This window comes from Cavia porcellus, unplaced genomic scaffold, assembly GCF_034190915.1.
Source record: "Cavia porcellus strain 051 isolate PalLab524CR breed Dunkin Hartley unplaced genomic scaffold, mCavPor4.1 scaffold_13, whole genome shotgun sequence".
NCBI lineage: Eukaryota > Metazoa > Chordata > Mammalia > Rodentia > Caviidae > Cavia > Cavia porcellus.
This window is the reverse complement of record NW_026947496.1, coordinates 27,724,588-27,742,527: the sequence shown is the minus strand read 5'-3', so window position 1 is coordinate 27,742,527 and position 17,940 is coordinate 27,724,588. Positions and strand designations below refer to the sequence as shown.

Below are 17,940 nucleotides of genomic sequence, written 5' to 3'. Positions count from 1 at the left end.
TTTCTGTATAATCTCCTTGTCTATAAAAGTTTTTGTTTATATTATCACATATAATAAAATCCAATAAGATACAACACGTTAAAACCGATGAAGACAGAAGAACAAAAGCTTGATGGGACTTCAAAACAAGAGAATATTAAATCAGCACTACCTATTATGATGTCTTGTTTTCTCCAAAATGGCTGTTCCTACCATCCTTCTCTGCCTCATTTCTGTTGAGCTCTTTTTCTGTCATTTGTTGTCAGTTTGTCTTCTTCATTTCGCTTTTTGCTCCATTCATTGTGGCCGCTTTGCCACTGTTTCTGGAATCTTGGTATTTTTCATTTTTAGAATATCCTGCAATAATCTCTGTAGAGTTGAATTGGTAGTTGGCAAATTCCCTTAGTTCCTCTTTATCCTGGAAGCACCTTGTTTTTTTCCATCAATTTCTAGGGAGAGTTGTGCAGGATATATCAATCTTGGCTGGAGATTATTATCTTTCAAAGCTTGAATTATTTCCCCCCACGCTCTTCGTGATTTGATGGTTTGTGCTGAGAAGTCTGCTGTAATTCTGATGGGTGTTCCCTTGTAAGTGATCTGTTTCTTGTCTCAACAGCTTTTTAATATTCTGTTCTTATATTGGATTTCTGGAATTTTGATTATTATATGCCTGGGTGTTGTTCTGTTTGGGTTGTAGGTGACTGGGGTCCTGTATGCCTCATACCTCTGAGTATCTTTACCTTTTGCTAAATTAGGGAAAGTCTCCTGGATTATTTCTGAGAATAGCTTTTGTAGTTCATTTGTTTGTGTCCCTACTTCTTCTTTTATGTTCTTAATTCTTAAGTTATAGATCTTCTTATCATCTTCTAGTCTTTGTATTATTGCTGTTTGTTTTCTTGTTATTTTTAAGAAGTTTTTCATTTCATGCTCCCACCTTACAAATCTGTCCTCCAGTTCTCATAATCTATCTTTAGTTTCTTTCAAGCTGTTATGCCAGCTTTCAATAGAGTTTTTAGTTTCCTGGTAATCTCTTTGAACCTGCTTCACGTATTCTATGTTTTCTCTATTTTCTCCATCAAACAATTCTCCCCTTTTTTTCTGTTCTTCCATTCCACCATCTGTTTTTTCTTGGGCGGTGCTTAGCATTTCTCTAACTATTCTACTTATTTCTTGCTTTATTTCATTAAATACTTCATTTTTGAACTCGTCTATGAGGCTCCGGAGGTACCGCTTTATGTCTATAGGTGCCATGTCAGATACTGCATGTTTTCTGTCTTCATTCTCTTTTGCATTTACCTTTCCTGTATCAGTGTTCTCAGGATTGGGGACTGAGGACCCTTTCTTGTTGCTCCCTTTTCCCATACTTTTTGTTCCTTCCATTACAAGCGTATGTAGGAGGCCCAGTTTTTTTTTTTTTTTTTTCTCTTTGTCTGTTACAGTTTGTTTGAATCCGCCGGCTAGGTGTTCCTGCCCACTGTAGTGTACAAGGAGACACAGACCTGGGCAGCCTCTGCTGGGCCCACCCCTCCAGATCAACCTAGTGAAGGCTTCACTGCTAGGGTGCACCGCCAGGCACAGAGACCTGATTTGGGCTAGCCTGGATCTTAGTCCACGGAGTCACCAGGCCAAGCGCTCCCCACCACTCCTGCTCGAGAGGGGAATATGCGACTAGAGTCACTGCAGGGCCCTGTTCCGGCTAGTCTGCTTGTTCCCAGAATGTCCTCTGTTGGAGCCTCCTAGTCTATGAAAGGGTCCCCATTTCTCTCACCGCAGGTCGATGTAGGGCTCCCTGCCAGTCCCGCTCTCAACGCCATTTGGTTCGCTGATTCCAGCTCTCAGAGCTTTTGTGCGTCTCTCTCTCCCTGACATTTGGATTGGGACACAGTAGTGGCAGCAGGAAATTCAAATCGCGGCTTCCAATGGTGCGGGATCCAGCTTCCGCACTGAGATTTTATCTGTTCCTGTTATAGCATCAGGATTGCATTTCCAGTTGGTTTCTCTCAGCTTAGTTCGTTCCTGGGTCGGCAGGGTACATCTACCCTCCGTAGGACTCCTCACACGGCACCGCTCGTGGATTCTAAACTGGTAATCTCAGAAAGCCTCCGTGGCTGATGTTATTTGTCCGCCATGTTCTCCCGGAAGTCTATGTGCCATTCTCTATCTTCTCTACCCTTGTTGAATGCTAACCCATGCAAACATGGTTTCCAGGAGTTTGGTGGTCCTCCAAGAGCTTCCTAGGTTAGGTCTAATAGATTCTAAAGTGGTTATGACAGTTTGGACCAAAGGAAGATGATTTAGTTGTTAGGAGTCCCCCACCTTATTAAAATTGCTGCTTAATAGTTCTACAGTGATGCCTCTGTTCTTCAATGTTTCTGTTTGTGAACAATTTGGTTTGCTCTCACCCACTGAGTAACAAATGTGACTGTAGCCATCTTCCTCACGTGAGTGTCAGTGTGACCATCTTCCCAGAATTGTGGAAAGAATTAAGTTTATGAGCCAAGGTATCACTGTGTGTCTAACAGCCCCAGTTCTGGTTCACTGCAGAAAAAAGGGGCAGTCTGCCCCACAGGTGCCCCGTGGGCTCTGCCTAAAGCCAGACTGAAAACTACTCTAAAGTGTGAGTTGAGACTTCTTCCATGAAAAAGTCCACATCAGTGCCATGGTGTGCCACTCTGGGGCCACAGCCTGTCCCTACACAGTGATTCATGAGAATCACTTTTTAATGTTGGTTCCTGGGCTTGCTGGTGGCAAAGGCCAGAGGTGAAATGTGATGTTCCTCTGTAACACTTTGACCAAAAGGAGATGACTAAATTATTTCTCAAGGGAAGTAAGTGAATCTTGGCATTACGGTTTGGAAGAAATTTGTAGCTTGAGTCTTCATTTAAAGGCCACACAGAGATATAGTGCTGTTTCTAAAAATAAACGCATTGTTTCTGAGAGTTGAGAGTTGGAGATTAGCTATCTCTCCATTCTTTTATACTTTCTCATTGCTTAACTTAAGAGGTGTTTTTTTGTGTGTTTACCTAGAATGTATTATTTTTTCCATGTTTAAGATTAAGCTGTTGTTTAGAAAATAAAAACCTAAACCTCTTCAGATAATTTTAAAAACTAGGTTTGCCTTTCCAAAATGCTATTTTGGGTAAAGCTTTGGTTTATTCACTGGAAAAGACACATGTATGTTACATCTGATTCTTATTAAATCGGACTAAGTAGGGTTGGGGGTAGCTAGGTGAGAAAATGTGTGCTGAGTATACGCAAGGCCTTGTTTGTCCCCAGAACTGATAAATAAATAGGACTAAATCATCTTTTCTTAGAGTCTGTGTTTGGCATTGAGTTATCAAAAAACTTAACCAATTCCCTCCTGTGCTGTGATCTTATTTTGGGGCAAAAAAGATTGAAGTCAATAAAACAACACAAAACAAGTGATGTTTATAGAATAAAATAAAGAGCTTTCTGTGTGTCAGGGACAGGCTCATTAATGTGGGCTTTGTAGATGTTTAAGCCCATTGCTTTTTTGTACAGTTTTTGGTGACAGAAAGCAGGGATGCTTCTGGTTGCAGGTGGAACTTTGATGTCTGGAGCGCAAGCTTTTTTGTTTGCACCTCATTCCTCCAGGACCTTTCTCCCATCTCTTTAGGGTCCTTGCATTCTTTGTCCCTTAGGCCCTGATAGTCAGTTTGCTTAAGTTAATTAATGGGTCCTCTGGATGTTAACTTGACTAAGACCTTCAGTTTACAGCAGGTTAACTATTTAGGACCTATAGCCTATCTGGATAACTTCTTTAATCTTCTGTCTTCGTTACAAGAGTGGTGTATAAAGGTAAACATCAGGATGGTTCCTATGTTGCATGTAGTCATTTCCATATATTTACAGTTAAAAACAATCTCAGACATCCCCTTCTGACAATAAATAGCAGTTATCAGTGTGAACCCTGTTTAGCAAAGAAATTTCTTGCTTTTCTGAGTTATGCTGCAAAACCTCAAATTATATGTGGTGAAAAACTGATTTGTGTGTGTGTGTGTGTGTGTGTGTGCATGTGTGGCCAACCTGTCACAGGCTGCTTTTTTTGTAAAATACCAAACAAACAAGAATACAAGAAGACTGATTCACTTGAGTTTCAGGCATTGATAACTCCTATGGAAGTTTTGTATAGTTTAGTGGTGGCTATGGCCTGTTGTAATGTGGACCCCACATCACATAATGGGCTTTTTAACCTACTGTACTGACTGACTAGAGATATTTACAGTTCTTATTTACAATTTGATTAGAATTTGTTGGTTTCAGATATACTCTGAAGACATTTTTTTTCCTTTGATATTGCTCTGTCAACCAATCTATTATAGGAATAGCCTGCAAGATGAAAAAAAAATCACAAAAAAGAGAAAAAAAGAACAAACAAGAATAAACCAAAGACATGATGCTGTTCCCCAGAATAACCCTGTGTAACTTAATTTGATGCAAGGAGAAAAGTATGATAAATGATACAAAAATAATACACACAGAGAGTGCAATGTATGTGTTACCTAAATTGAAACAGGAAGAGTTACAGTGGATATCTGGACAGTGTCTGGTGGGGGAAAGACCTAATAAGGTGATAGGTGGAAGGACAGAGGTGTAAATGCAAGCAAGGATGGATGGATGGCTGAGTGGGAAGGAGGTGGAAGGGGAGGATCTGTGGATGGATGGGTGGTTTGGTTTACTGAACAACCCGTCATAGGAAACGCTGTCTGTTTGTTGTTTCTGAGGCTGGTGGAGATGGATGAGTTCTTTTCTTTGGCTGCTTCCCATCAGGGGCCTCTTCCTCATCATGCATTGCTTGCCTCATTTCCAGGTTGTGCGGGTCAACCTTGCCGCGAGGGTAGGACCTATTCCAATGCCATCATCTCCCCAGACCTGGAGACCATCAGAATCATGCCTGTGCCTCAGACCTTCTCTGTGGGAGAATGCACAGCTGCTTGCTGTGACCTGCCTAGCTGTGACCTAGCCTGGTGGTTCGAGGGGCACTGCCACCTGGTGAGCTGCCCACAGACAGGGAGCTGCGTGCCCAAGAGGACAGGGCCCATCCGCTCCTATGTCACCTTTGTGCTGCGGCCCTCAGCTGAGAGGCCTGCGCAGCCGCTGGACTACGGGGAGACAATGCTGAGCAAAGCTGTGCCCTTGGGGTCCTGGGGGGACCTCCCTGAGGACCCCCTCAAGGATCTGCCTTTTCTAGGCAGAGACAGGGGCCTGGAGGGGCCTGCAGACTATGCTGATGATGACTACAGGGGCCTGGAGCCGGGCCTCCTCCTGCCTACCAGCCTGCCCAGCCTCGGTGGGGATTCCCAGGACTCTGGCTGGGGTGCAGGTGACGCCAGTGCCTCCTTAGGGGATGGCCCCTCAGCCTCGGTATCTGTGGGGAACCACCCAGCATCCACGGAGGAGAGTCCCTTGGCCTCGGTATCCATTGGGTACCACCTGGCATCCACAGTGGATGGCCCAACATTTGTGGGAGATGAACCTTTAGCCTCAGCATCTGTGGCTGACCATCTGGGATCTCTTAGGGATAGTCCCAAGACATCTGCATCCCCAGCAGATGGTCCAGTGGCTTCAGGATCCACAGAGGAGAAGCCACAGGACCCTGAGCTCACTCTCCATACCCCACAGCGCTCCACACTGAACGAGGCTACTTGGCCCACTGCCCCCATATCCTCTCCATTGCCCTCTGTGGCTGCTCAGTCCCCATCCCTGGGACAGGCTCCAGAGAGAGATGATGCTTCCCAGCTCCAGGCACCATCCCGCAGCCCTGGGGGACAGGTGAGTGTCTTCTGATTCCTGCTAAGTGTACTGCCCCTGTGGTGACTGAAGGATGACACCTCCTTCCACCGCGCAGACAGCCCTGGCTTTTCCTCCCAACCCCAGAAAGATGAACATGGTCGGATGGAGTCCCCAGAGCCAGCTTGTAAACCTAGAGACCTTGGACATTAACCACAGCAGGTGTCTCAGGTGTCTGGAAACTCAGTCCTAATTAGTTAGGAGGGCTGAGATTCTACTTTACAAAACCTTTTCAGATGGAAAGAGAATGGGAGGTCACTTCCACCTTGTGCATCTCCAGTCCCAACTATTAGGATGCTGAGGCAGGAGGATGGCTTGAGTCTGGGAGAGGGTTCCCAGCCTGGGCAGTGCAGTGAAACCTTGCCTCAGAAAGGGCAAGAGGACTGCAAATGTCCTTCAGTGGTAAAGCAACTTAGTGAGACCTTGCCTCACAAAACAAAAAGGGCTCGCAATGTAGCTCAGTAGTAGAGTGCCCTTGAATTTGATCGCCAGTGCCACACACACACACACACACACACACACACACAGTAATAAATAAATAAATTTAAAAAATAGGAACAGAAATGTGGTTCAGTGCTTGAGTGCTAGCCTTATATGTGTGAAGTCCTGGATTTCCTCAGTGCTCCAAAAACTAAAAAGAAAGGAAAAGGAAAAAATGAGTATTGCTAGAGAACAGAGAGATCAGAACTCTCACCCTCTGCTAGTGAGAGTGCAAAGTGGTACCACTGCTGTGCGACATGGTTCACAATTTTAGGTGTAGTTCATGGGTGCCCCAGTCATTCCATCTCTCAGCATTTACTCTAGAGAAATAAAAACATCTGTCCATACTAAAGTTATTGTAGGAATGTTCATAGCAGCATTATTCAAGTAATAGCACCATTAAACACAACATCTAAGAAAGACAAATCACCATTGCAGAGAATAAACGACATTTTCTTTGCCCCTGTATTTGCCAGGGAACAAGACAAGGCAGCTTCACCTAAAATGGGCTGTTTAAGAGGAGAGAATGATTTGAGTCTTTTGTTGACTGCACGTAGCCTGACAGAGGACTGGGGTGGGAAGGGTGGTGCTCAGTGGAGTATGCAGAGAACCCATTTCCTTCTGCTGGGCCATGTCCGAAGTACCTGTACCCTAGTGCTGAAGCAGAGTTCTGGACAGACTGCCTGACGGTGGAGCTAAGAATTGCAGACTCAGTGTTTGGGAAACAGATGTTTCACAAGGGAGTGGTGTAGAGTTTTCTGCGCTTTCAGCCATTTCCTGGTGGTTTTGTGACCCTGAGCCAAGCTGCTGTGATTTCCCTGGCCTTTCCTATGCATTGATTTCCTAGGAACTTTCATTGTTTGTGCACGTGTGTGTGCTGGAAATAGAGCCTGGGCCTCATGCACGCTAGGCAGCTGCTCTTACCGAGCTATACTGCAGCCTCTGTAATCTTGATTTCATCTTGACGGTGTTTTTTCAGATGTGATAAAACTAAGGGGAATAGAAGTCCAGCTCACCCTAAGGACTTTGCAGAGCCTCACAGTGATGTACTCTGCACACTTCCTCTGCAGCCTGGGTGGCAGCAATTCTGAAGTTCCTCCTCTTAACGAGTGGAGACATGACAAATAAACTCATCCATTAGAGCTCCCTTCACAGACCAGTTGCCCCAAAGTTCCATGAAATTGATCAGTTTAAAGTTGTAGTAGATCTAGCCTCTTGATTTCTCTAGTTTGATCAATAGATCTCAAATGTAAAGCTTTATCTTTTTTTCATGTCTTGGTCCCAGAAATTTCATTGCAGAAGGCTTTGTCAGCTGCCTGGTAACTTCCTGCACCCCAAAGGGTGTCCAGTGCATGTTAGCAATGATATCAGTGTCCGGTTACAGAAAAAGTACCCTGTCATACCTGGCACTCAACCACAGAGAAAAGAGGAGCTATATTTTCCATAAACACCAGTGGCATCTCTCCAGTTCACATGGCAATTTTGCTTTCTGTGGCCCCCCTTGCTATTTATGTCCTTGATGGGCTCCCGTATTCTTAGTCTGTTAAGAGTTTCCTTGCAGGCCAACCCAGTGCCTGGCTCTTGAGTCCTGGAAGAGTGTTTTATTAACACATTGTGCAACTTTCCCTCCAATGCATACATAGCATTTAATTAAAAAACTTTAACTTGACTAAGTTGTGTGTTACAAGCTAGAAGTCTGTGATTAGGGTGCTGCAAGGCCAGGCACCTGGCGAATGCCCTCCTAGTGGTTTCACAGGAAGTCATCATGCTGCTGTGTCCTCTGTGGAGGAAAGGAAACTGGCAGCTCTCGGGTCTCTGAACATAAGGGCACTGATGCCACTGATGAAGGATCCACCCTTATGACCTAATCTCTCTTTACCTCTTTTCCCCCCTGAAAAAAAACCTATCACAGTGAGGGTTAGGACTTTTACAGATGAATTTGGGGAGGGGGTGACACAAACTTTCAATCCATTGATCAGTTCAGGAGCCACTACAGTTATTTTCCCTTTATCTTGAGATGTGTGTTCACTTGTACTAGTTGTCCAATCCACAGTTGCATTATATTTTTAATACATAACAGACAATTTGGGGGACAGCGTTGAGACAGGATCTTGCTATATAATTCCAGCTGGCCTTGAACTCACTGTGTAGCCTGTGCTAGCCTCAAACTCACATCAATCCTCCTGCCTCAGCCTCTGGAGTGCTGGGATTATAGGCGAGCACCACAAAACCTGCTTAGCAGAAAGAATATGTATTTGAAAGAGAGTCTAGTGTTCCAGGGCTTTTCAGTATTAATCATGGCTTTTCACATGTTGCTCATGCTTATTTATGAAAAATGTTTGTGAAAGTACATTTCTTGAAGAGGTCACTGCGGTTTTTTTTCCCATAACATTTTATCCCTGTAATTGATCTCTCAGGTAATGCCTTCTCCGAGCCTTCCTGACAGCCTGGAATTCACCCCAGCCACGGAGGAGAAAAGCCCAATTCTCACCATCCCTGAATGGAGCCCAGAGCTCAGCACCCTGACAGTTCCCACTGTCGCTGTCCCTCCTGGGGCCTCCCCTTCGGAGGACCCTGTATCTCCCAAGACAGGTAACTTTTGGGCTCTACTATGTGCGAAAAACAGTGCTGTGTCTTGAGAATAAAAGACGAGTAGGGCATTATCTTTCTTTCAGTGGCTCGATGGCCCAGGACAGGAGAGGAGGCTGACAGGTAGATGGACAGTATGATGCTTGCCTTATACCGGGAGGGAGGGAAACCAAAGGACGTAAGCAGGACCTTGAATCCAGAGCAGCTCTTAGGGCTTCTCATCCTGTCAGGGCACCAGTCTTACAGGGATGGTTTTTACACCCTTCTTCCCATTCATTGCTTGTGCAAGAGAACAGACATTTGTTTCTGTGGCATTCAGGGTGATCTTAAAGGAGGTCATTATGAACTGCTCATGTGAGTGTAAAGGGAAGGGCAATGCATGAACCTAGAGTTTGAAGATGGGGAAGATTCTGAAAACGCGTGGATCTTGTGCTGAGGAATATTTGTTTTGTTGGATAGAGATACAGAATACTTGAATGATCTTAAGCAGGAAAACAAAATGATCAGATTTCATATAAAGAAAATAGCATGGAATTTTGTTTTTTTATCGGTACCATGGATCGAACTCACAACCATGCGTGCTTGCAAGGCAGATGCTTATGCCGCTGAGCTAAATCCCCAGCCCCAATATAGCATGGAATTGATCAGAGGTAATATGATTCATTAAAATCCTGTAGTGAAGCTGAGTACGGTGGCACATACTTGTAATCTGGGAAGCTGAGCGGCAGGAGGATCACAAATTTGAGCCCAATCTCGGCAACTTGGTGAGTTGGTGAGATCCTTTCTCAGAAAAACTGAAAATGATGAAGGCCCTGTGTTCAATCCCCAGTACCACAGACAAAACAACAAAACAAAACATCAGCTCAAAATAATCCAGATACCACAAGGCCTGTTTGTGGTAGCTTTGTGTCTCCTGAAGTCCTATTTTGGAGTGACATAATTTGGTTCTCTATAGTTCCAAAAAGAAAGGATTGATCTGAGTGCTCTGTATTGCATAGGCCAATACAGAGCTCTCTGTACACAGAGGTGAGACATAGAAAGCTTCAATTAGATTTTCTAATAAGTTATTAGATTATACAAGACCTAAAGACCATGTTTTTTGAGGTTTACTGTGGGTAGTATTTCTGGACCTTGACCTGTCTGCTCAACACTCAAAAGTCCAATGCTTGAAGATGAAAATTGGTGGAAAGAAATCAGGTTTACTCAAGGACTGGCACTGTGAGGCTATTAGGGGACCTATTGTCCCCCCAAATGAGACTATTTTAGGGAGCTAAGGAGTGTAAAAGCTCTTATAGGGAGAAAAAGGGGGTGCATGGTCAGTGGGCAGAAAGACTACATGCTTAGCGAGGTTGTCTTCCAGAGCTTGCATGGTCCATTTTTTTTTTCTGGAACATCATAATGGGCCTTTACCTTCTGGGGCTTGTTCCTGTGATTCTCTAGACAAACACATTACCCTTCTGGAAGTTAAACCTTACAGCAGTGCACATGCTTTGTGAGAGCTGATGCACAGCAGTCAATGATGAGGAGGGAAGTTGTGCTTCAGATACAGTCTGAAGGTTGCCAGAGGTTTCGTAAATCTAAAGAAAGATAATTTAGCAATTAGCACCTAATCATTTAAGTGTGGTTTTTCTTTATATTTAGAGTATTGAGAAAAAGGAGGGAAATAATCCCACAAGGCTCAACTCCGAGTAGGAGCTACCACCACTGCATTAAAGTAATGGGTTTAGGGGATTTTCTTTTAACTCAGTAAAATCAACTTCCTCAAGAACATTACATGTATATTATACATTACATGTATAAGGAAAATTACATGTCTGTGGGAACTAATTAGGATTGTAATTCTAGAAAATACAGACTCAAGTAGTCCTGAAAATGTGCTCCCAAAGTGTACAAAATGGCATTTGTGGTTATAGCTTTAAAGCCCTAAGAAGGGCTCGTGATGACATCCTTGTTAGGAGCTGATGAGTGCTGGCAAAGTTAAATTGTCTTGCAAGAATGGGATTGTGTATATTTGGGAGGAGGGGTCTGTTGTCCAGAAGGTCAGCAGAGGTGAACGTTTCAAAGGTCTACAAACTGTGACCCAAAACAAACTTTTCCCGCTTAAAACAAAAATAAGCACAATGTTTAATTCACATCCTCGGTGGGGCTGGCTGTAGCCTCTTTCAAAGGTTCAACTGTGGATATGTCTGAGATCTAAACAACAGTGCCTTCCCTACCCCATTTTAAGTGCCCTAAGTCAGTACTACTGTTTTAAAAATTATTTATTTGATCCTGACCTTCAGGAGTAAAAAAGATAATGGTAGAATAGAGGCTATATAATATGTGGAAAAAGAAACTGGCCTTGGAATTAGGTTTCTTGAGTTCTATCAATAGCTCCAGTCAGCAGGAAATAGCAACTCTGCTTTAAAGGAAATTAAAAAAAGATAATGGAAGTAAGAAAAATGTTTTATCCTCTGCCAAATATGAATAGCCCAGAAACCCAGATTGACATTATTTGAATGATGTGTCCCTCCATGAAAGTGGCTCCATGATCTTTTATAGTCAAAAAACAAAGTCATAAGTCAGTACATGTAGCCAATATGTTAGTGGATTCAGATGTCTTGTAATAGCATTGCTAGCTTAGGGCTGTAGGGCATAGAGCTCTGTTTAAGTTTAGCCACACATTCCAAGAGACTCATATCATAATCAAGAGACTGTAAGGTTAGATGCAAACGCTGAAGTAATTGGGTGTTTTTCTAGAGGGCCTAAGGCAGCCCAAGATAACTTTGGTTCCAAATGTACAATATTCAGTCTCCAACATCACAGTGTCCTACTAGGTGGTCTGTAGGATCCATCATGTAGATGCATCAGACAACTCCAGCTTCTCACTACTTAATGAGGGTGGAAGGAGTAAACCCATTATTTTGAGGCCTTTGGAACAGTGCCTAGCACAGTTCAGTTTGAACTCTTAAGGGTTCACTGAAATAAATACATTTAAAATTAAACACTGGTTGGCTTACTCTTAACTATCAGTATAGCCTTGGACAGCATACTATGCCTTTGTAGGGCTCAGTTTCTTTGTTGTAAAATAGAGAACTAGGTGAGCCAGCAACAGTTGGAGCCCAGGCCAACCCCTTCCTGTGAGGCAATGGCAGCCTGGGAAGAGAACCCAGAAGGAACCCTTTCCTGTGAGCCTGGTGCACAGGGTGGGAGACAAGAAGTGCTGTGCCCCTCCTCCACCCAAGCAACCAGCTGATTCAGAGAAACACAGGCTAAGCTAATAGTTGCTGAAGTAAAAAACAGCTTAATGCCTGTGTTGTTTGATTGACTTTGCAGGCTTAAATCCAGTAGTCAGAGTATCTATTTTAGAAGATAACAATATGCAATATAGCAACTATGGAGGATTTCCTTCTGAAGGTGGTAGTCATTGGTAACTCCCTATTATCTTGTTTTAAAGTCCTGTATCATTTTCATTGTTTGGTTTGCTTTGGTTTTATTCTGTTCTGTTTGGTTTGATTTTATTATATCTGATAGCATGAGCAGGTACTTTGAAGATAATAAGATATATTAGCCACTGTTGATTCCCTTTTATCTTGTTTTGAAGTCCTGTATTGCTTTCACTGTTCTGTTTTGACTGGCTTTATTCTGTTCTGTTTTGTTTGATTTTATTGTGTTTGATGGTATGGGCAGCTGTTTGGAAGATAGTAAACATTATGGTAGCCATTGTTGATTTCCTATTGTCTTGTTTTGAAGTTCTTTATCACTTTCACTATTTTGTTTTGATTGGCTTTATTCTGTTTTGTTTGGTTTTGTTCTGTTAAAAAAAATAGAGACCTAGACTTCTGTTCTTTCTAGGTCACCATTGCTGACTTTCAGGACCTGAGTCAGTCAGGATGGTGGGAGGGAGACCCCCATAAGCTCCTGTGCCACTGGCCTGAGGACCTTGCAGAGCTGAAGTCATGGGCGAGGAGGGTTTGCTAGAGAACCTGTACTGCCAGTGTCACCACGGTCCTGAGACTCCTGGAGATCACTCAGCTTTGTTGTGGATTATTTTTTAAAAATCTTTGCTTTTCTCTATGTAGGATATTGACATGATATCGTTTTACAAGTGAAACAAATGTCCACTTGAGCCAAGCCTCATGATATGACTATATGGTATAATCCTCATTATGAAGTTTTGTTCCCTATGATGAGTTAGTGAATGAGTGCTTCTGAAGCAGTCAGCATCTCTGCTGCACGAGTTACAGTGGCCTTTCCACATTGAGGTCCTCTGGGTTTTCTCTTGGAAAGCTTTCAAGAGGAAGCCCATTAGCGGTCATTCATGAGGTTACTGTCAGAACTGAGTGGTGTGTGACTAATGACACAGAAACACTTATGACTGTACTCAGTTTTTTTTTTTTATAATTCAAGATGATTCACAGCTGAATGTGATGGTGTCTGCTTTTAATCGTTGCACTCTGCAAAGCTAAGGCAGGAGGATCACAAGTTTGAGCCCAGCCTGGATAACTTAGTGACATTATATTTTAAAAAATTAATTAATTAAAATAAAAAAGGGCTGGGGATCCATCTCTGTGTAAAGGCCTTGGGTTGAATCTCTGGTACTACTAAAAAGTAAATAAAGAAGAAAGAACTAACTCTGATAACAAGAGAGAATCCACCTAATCCATAGTGCCTACCCGTGTTGTGAGGCTCTTGTTGCTTCATATATTACTTAGGCAGTTTGAGCCCTGACTGTCTTCCCAGTGCCAGCTCCTGTCAATCGTTTAAAGGTGCAGAGTCTGTTTTGCCGTACAGTACAGGGTACAGTCAGTTACCAACCAGAGGCAAAAGTGTCTTCGATAAAATGGTATGAAAAATGATTATAAAAGCATAGTTTTATGCTTTGTAGATTGTTGAAACAGATCTGTTGTGGGACAGTACATAAACCACCTCATTACCTAATGGCATGTGTTGTTTCTGATTAACGTGTAGCCCAGTTGCTGTTGGTGTCTGCTGGCGATAACCTCTCACTCACCTTACCCCATGACTCCGTGCAGCTGAAGGCCTCAGTTGTACCAGCGCCCCCTGCAGGTCAGAGCTTGCTTTCCTGTGGGAACTGCTAGGATTTACAGGGCTGGGATGTTTTTCAGCTTGTTCTTTACAGATTCTGTGTAATACCAAATCATATCCACAAAATTTTGGTGACAGTGCAAACTAAGCATCTAGGGTGGAAGACAAGGCTATGTGATCATGAGCATCAAAGCTCACTGAAATAGTCTTAAATGGAAAGAGAGCTCGGGGAATTAAACATGGCGCATATCCTCCCGTGGGTCAGGATGGAAAGTCAGTAAGTTCTGATGATACAAAGCAGAGTGTTCTGTTAGAGAAGGAGCAGTTGTCAAGAAACAGGTCCCAGGCTGCAGTGACCCAGAGAACCTGAGGTTTCCAGTGGGAGGGGCAGGGAGGTGGCCCGTGCCATAGGTGTTCTGCAGATGTGTGGTGTAGGTCACACACAGCTGCTCGGAGGTTGTCAGAATAGGACATGTCCATGGTGCCTTTCCTTCCGCTCTGCTCTCCTGTTCGCTGACTGTCTGATCTATTGTTATAGCCTGTCACGTGCACTCTGAAGATACTTGGTTATTTCTCCTTTAGTTTGGCAGATTGGTGCACATAACATACACATAACATACTTTAACCCTCCCCCATCTTATAGTTGTTTGGGTTCAATGTGTATAATGTATTTTGGTTATATTCCTTCCCCCCATCACCCACCCTGAAACCTCCATTTATTCCCTTTCCTCCTTCCTCTTGTCTACTCATAGTCTCCCTTCTTCTTTCCTGTCATCTTTTTTAGAGTCTACATGTGACATTTGCCTTTCTGTTTGACTTATTTTGCTCAACATGGCAATTTTCAGATCCATCCATTTTTCTGCAAATAACAAAATTTTGTCCTTTTTATTATGGCTTAATAATGCTCTATTGTGTGTATGTGCCACATTTTTCTTTATTCATCTTTCTTCCTATCACATGTGGGTCAAAATTTTGTAAACAGAGACAGTATTCAACTTTGCAATTTAATCATCTGAAATGAGGCACCTCATTTTTACTACCACGTGAAGGTGGGAGGCAGCTTTAGCCTAACATGGAGATGCTTAGTTTATTTCTGTGTCCTTAAACCCCTACAGAGACCAAGAGAGTTGAAATCTCCCTGCCTTTTATTAAAAGGACAAAAAGCTCAGTGGCTCATATTGTTAAACTTACCTGGATAGTCAGGTGTAGCACCCTGGAAACCAAGTTGTTGAGTGCTAACAGTGAGATCAGGAGGGTTTACTTTGTTTTGTTTAACTTTTTATATTTTACACATTTTATGTGAGTTGTATGTTTTTGGAATAAAAACAAATGTTACTTTAAAAAGACACGGGAACCTTGTTATTCGCTACTTGGGTGATGGATGGAGGGGGGGAGTTTAGTTGATCTAAGCAGTAGTGGCAAGCCAGTGGCATGGGTGCCACAGCAGGCTGCTTGTTATCATTGAAGCCTTAAAAAGTTTGCCATCACTGATCTGAGGTCATCAGCACTGCTGGGTGTGAGGCTAACATCATTTTGCCTCTGCCCAGGGTATGAAGTGGCCTCTCAGAACTGTAACTCCTCGTATTTCCAATTTGCTCTCAGATACAACCTACCACTATGAATGGAGCTTGATAAGCCACCCTGTGGACTACCAAGGTGAACTCAAGCTAGAAAACACACAGACTCTTAACCTGTCTCACGTAAGTGCATGAGATGCATTACATTTGACAGTACACCCATAGAATTCAGTTAACACTCTTAGCTGCTGAATGCAGGACGCAATCTTTCGATTAAGATTAAAAGAAAAAGCTGGATGTGGTGGCACACACCTGTAGTTCCAGGTATTTGGAAAAGTGAGGCAGGAGAAAGCCCTGGAGTCTTGGCAACCTAGTGGCACCCTGTGTTAAAAAGAAATGAAAGAAGGACATAAACCAAGTTTTAAGCATGTAAGTAGACAGGCAGATGGTTAAATAAAGAGGCTTTTGAGTAGCTTTCCTTCATTTTGGGTAGCTAAGTTTCTGTGTCCTGGCAATCCTTGCAGTAATAGCAACATTTTGCTTATATCTGGTCCCAGTCAGGCTTATTTCTTAGAGTTGCCCACAATTCCATTCCAGTTTACCTGTGCTTTGGCAGCCAAATGCTGCTTCAAGAGAAAAGCACCTTACAGAAAGAAACATGCCCTCTTCTTGACCCAGACAGAGGAATAAATGGGTACTGCTTCTTTCTTATCCAGTGACTATGCTGTCTTTTTATCCTGAGACTCAGCTCCTGGTGCCACATGGCTCACATGTCCCCGTATCACCGGGCTCCTGTTCTGGGAGTGTGCAGCCCAGACTGCTGGCAGCCAGCTTACCAGAGCTGTGGACCAGAAATATATGATTCTGGGTTTGGGAAGTAGCTCAGTGGTAGAACACTAGCCCAGTAACTGCAAGGCCTTGGGTTTGATCTCCAGCACTCAAAACAAAACAAGACAAAACACCCAAAATAAAAGCAGAGTTGGCCTCTGTGTATGTGTGGGAACCCAATAGGAATTGCTAATACCTGTCACTAAGCTAAGGAATGACCTATCTCGGTGACCTTCATGATCCAATATCCAGGCCTCCACTGTGTGGCAGTCCATAGACAGCTGGAAATGGGACCTTTTCCTGAGCCCTCTGTATGCTGATGTGGGAATTGTGACCTGTGGGCAGTGTGTCTGCCATGTCTTTTGCACACTCATCTGTATAATTTTTCCCTGTGTTACAGCTGTCAGCAGGAGTTTATGCCTTCAAAGTCACCGTTTCTAGTGACAGTGCCTTTGGAGAGGGCTTTGTCAATGTCACTGTTAAGCCAGGTGAGTTGGTGTGAGAGAATGGCTGGCTTCTTGTCACTCAGGTAACCTTCAGCTTTGGCGCCTGCATGCCACAGTTCATACCTTTCATTTTTACCTTAGGCTTCACAGTAGCGAAAACATGTAAGGATCATGTTTTTTTTTTTTTTTTTTTTTTGTCTTTTTTTTCCTTTTTTATCAGTACTGGGGATTGAACTCACGTCCACACACTTGCAAGGCAAGGCGCTTATGCCGCTGAGCTAAATCCTCAGCCCCTAAGGATCATGTTTTTAGTGGTTTTTTTCCCCCTGCTTTTTGTATAATACTTGGTACTTGCTTCATATGGCTATTCCAGTGTACAAGATAATTGCTTGTTGAACTGGGTGGTGACAAATGATACCTTAGCCTTCTCTGTCTGATGCTTAGTCTGGCCTCATGATTCAATCTAAGGGCATGAGAATTGCAGACACAGTCATGTGGGCCACCATGGGCTTTGCAGCCCGCAGATCAGTGCCTTCATGTGAGTTAGAAGCAGGTTGCAGCGGGAACAGCCCTGGCTGGATGACGTGCGTGAGGCCTGCACAGTGGGGCATGACATGAGCTGACCTGCCCTCTCCACCACCCCTTGGTAGGCTGGCTGGAGGCCCCACCTGTGCACTGAGCCTATTAGTTCTCAGAGCCAGGTCACCTCCTATCTTTAGTTGGTTGAGGGGGGGGTGACAGTGGCTTTTTCCTCACACCTGGTTATCCTCACCGTGAAGCATGGTGGTGGCAGTGGGCACCTTCAGTCAAAGATTGGAGACTCAGCTCATCTCAGGAGCTGAGGCTGTCCTGGGTGTCTTAGTTACTTTATGCTCGTTGCTGAGACAAAATACCTGAAGTCCAAACTGGGGAAAGGAAAGGTTTATTTCTTACAGTTTTTGGAGGTTTCAGTCCACACTCAGTTGGCTCCAAGACAGGCAGGCATGGCTGGACCACAGTTCATGGCGGCCGCCCACAGCGAGCTCGAACCAGCAAAGAAAAAGACATACCTTCTTCCTGCCATTACATCACATCCTGGCTCCACGCCTATGTGGGTGGAGCACTGACACCATCGATCCAAGCACTAGGCAATGAACCATCACATATGAATAATGCAAACTCATGAGGCCTGGGGGACACAAACATAAACCATGACACTGGGTCTCCTTTTCCTGGGCTTACACAGAAAGATGGGCCCAGAGTCACCCCCTGATCATTGGCAG

At 43.7% G+C, this 17,940-nt stretch overlaps 1 protein-coding gene across 7 annotated transcripts in view; it reads left to right on the top strand.

Annotated features, from left to right (window-relative positions):
* The window catches only part of Kiaa0319 (KIAA0319 ortholog), an 83,920-nt gene that overhangs the window by 34,409 nt on the left and 31,571 nt on the right, over positions 1-17,940 (top strand). For 5 of the 7 annotated variants that reach the window (XM_023564723.2, XM_023564721.2, XM_063259957.1 and 2 more), the window contains 5 exons: positions 4,811-5,772; positions 8,688-8,862; positions 13,810-13,908; positions 15,490-15,587; positions 16,633-16,720. In XM_023564723.2, the coding sequence (XP_023420491.1) occupies positions 4,811-5,772; positions 8,688-8,862; positions 13,810-13,908; positions 15,490-15,587; positions 16,633-16,720 (1,422 nt within the window). The remainder of the gene's footprint in view (positions 1-4,810; positions 5,773-8,687; positions 8,863-13,809; positions 13,909-15,489; positions 15,588-16,632; positions 16,721-17,940) is intronic. The other 2 variants (XM_023564725.2, XM_063259959.1) reach the window with 2 other exon arrangements.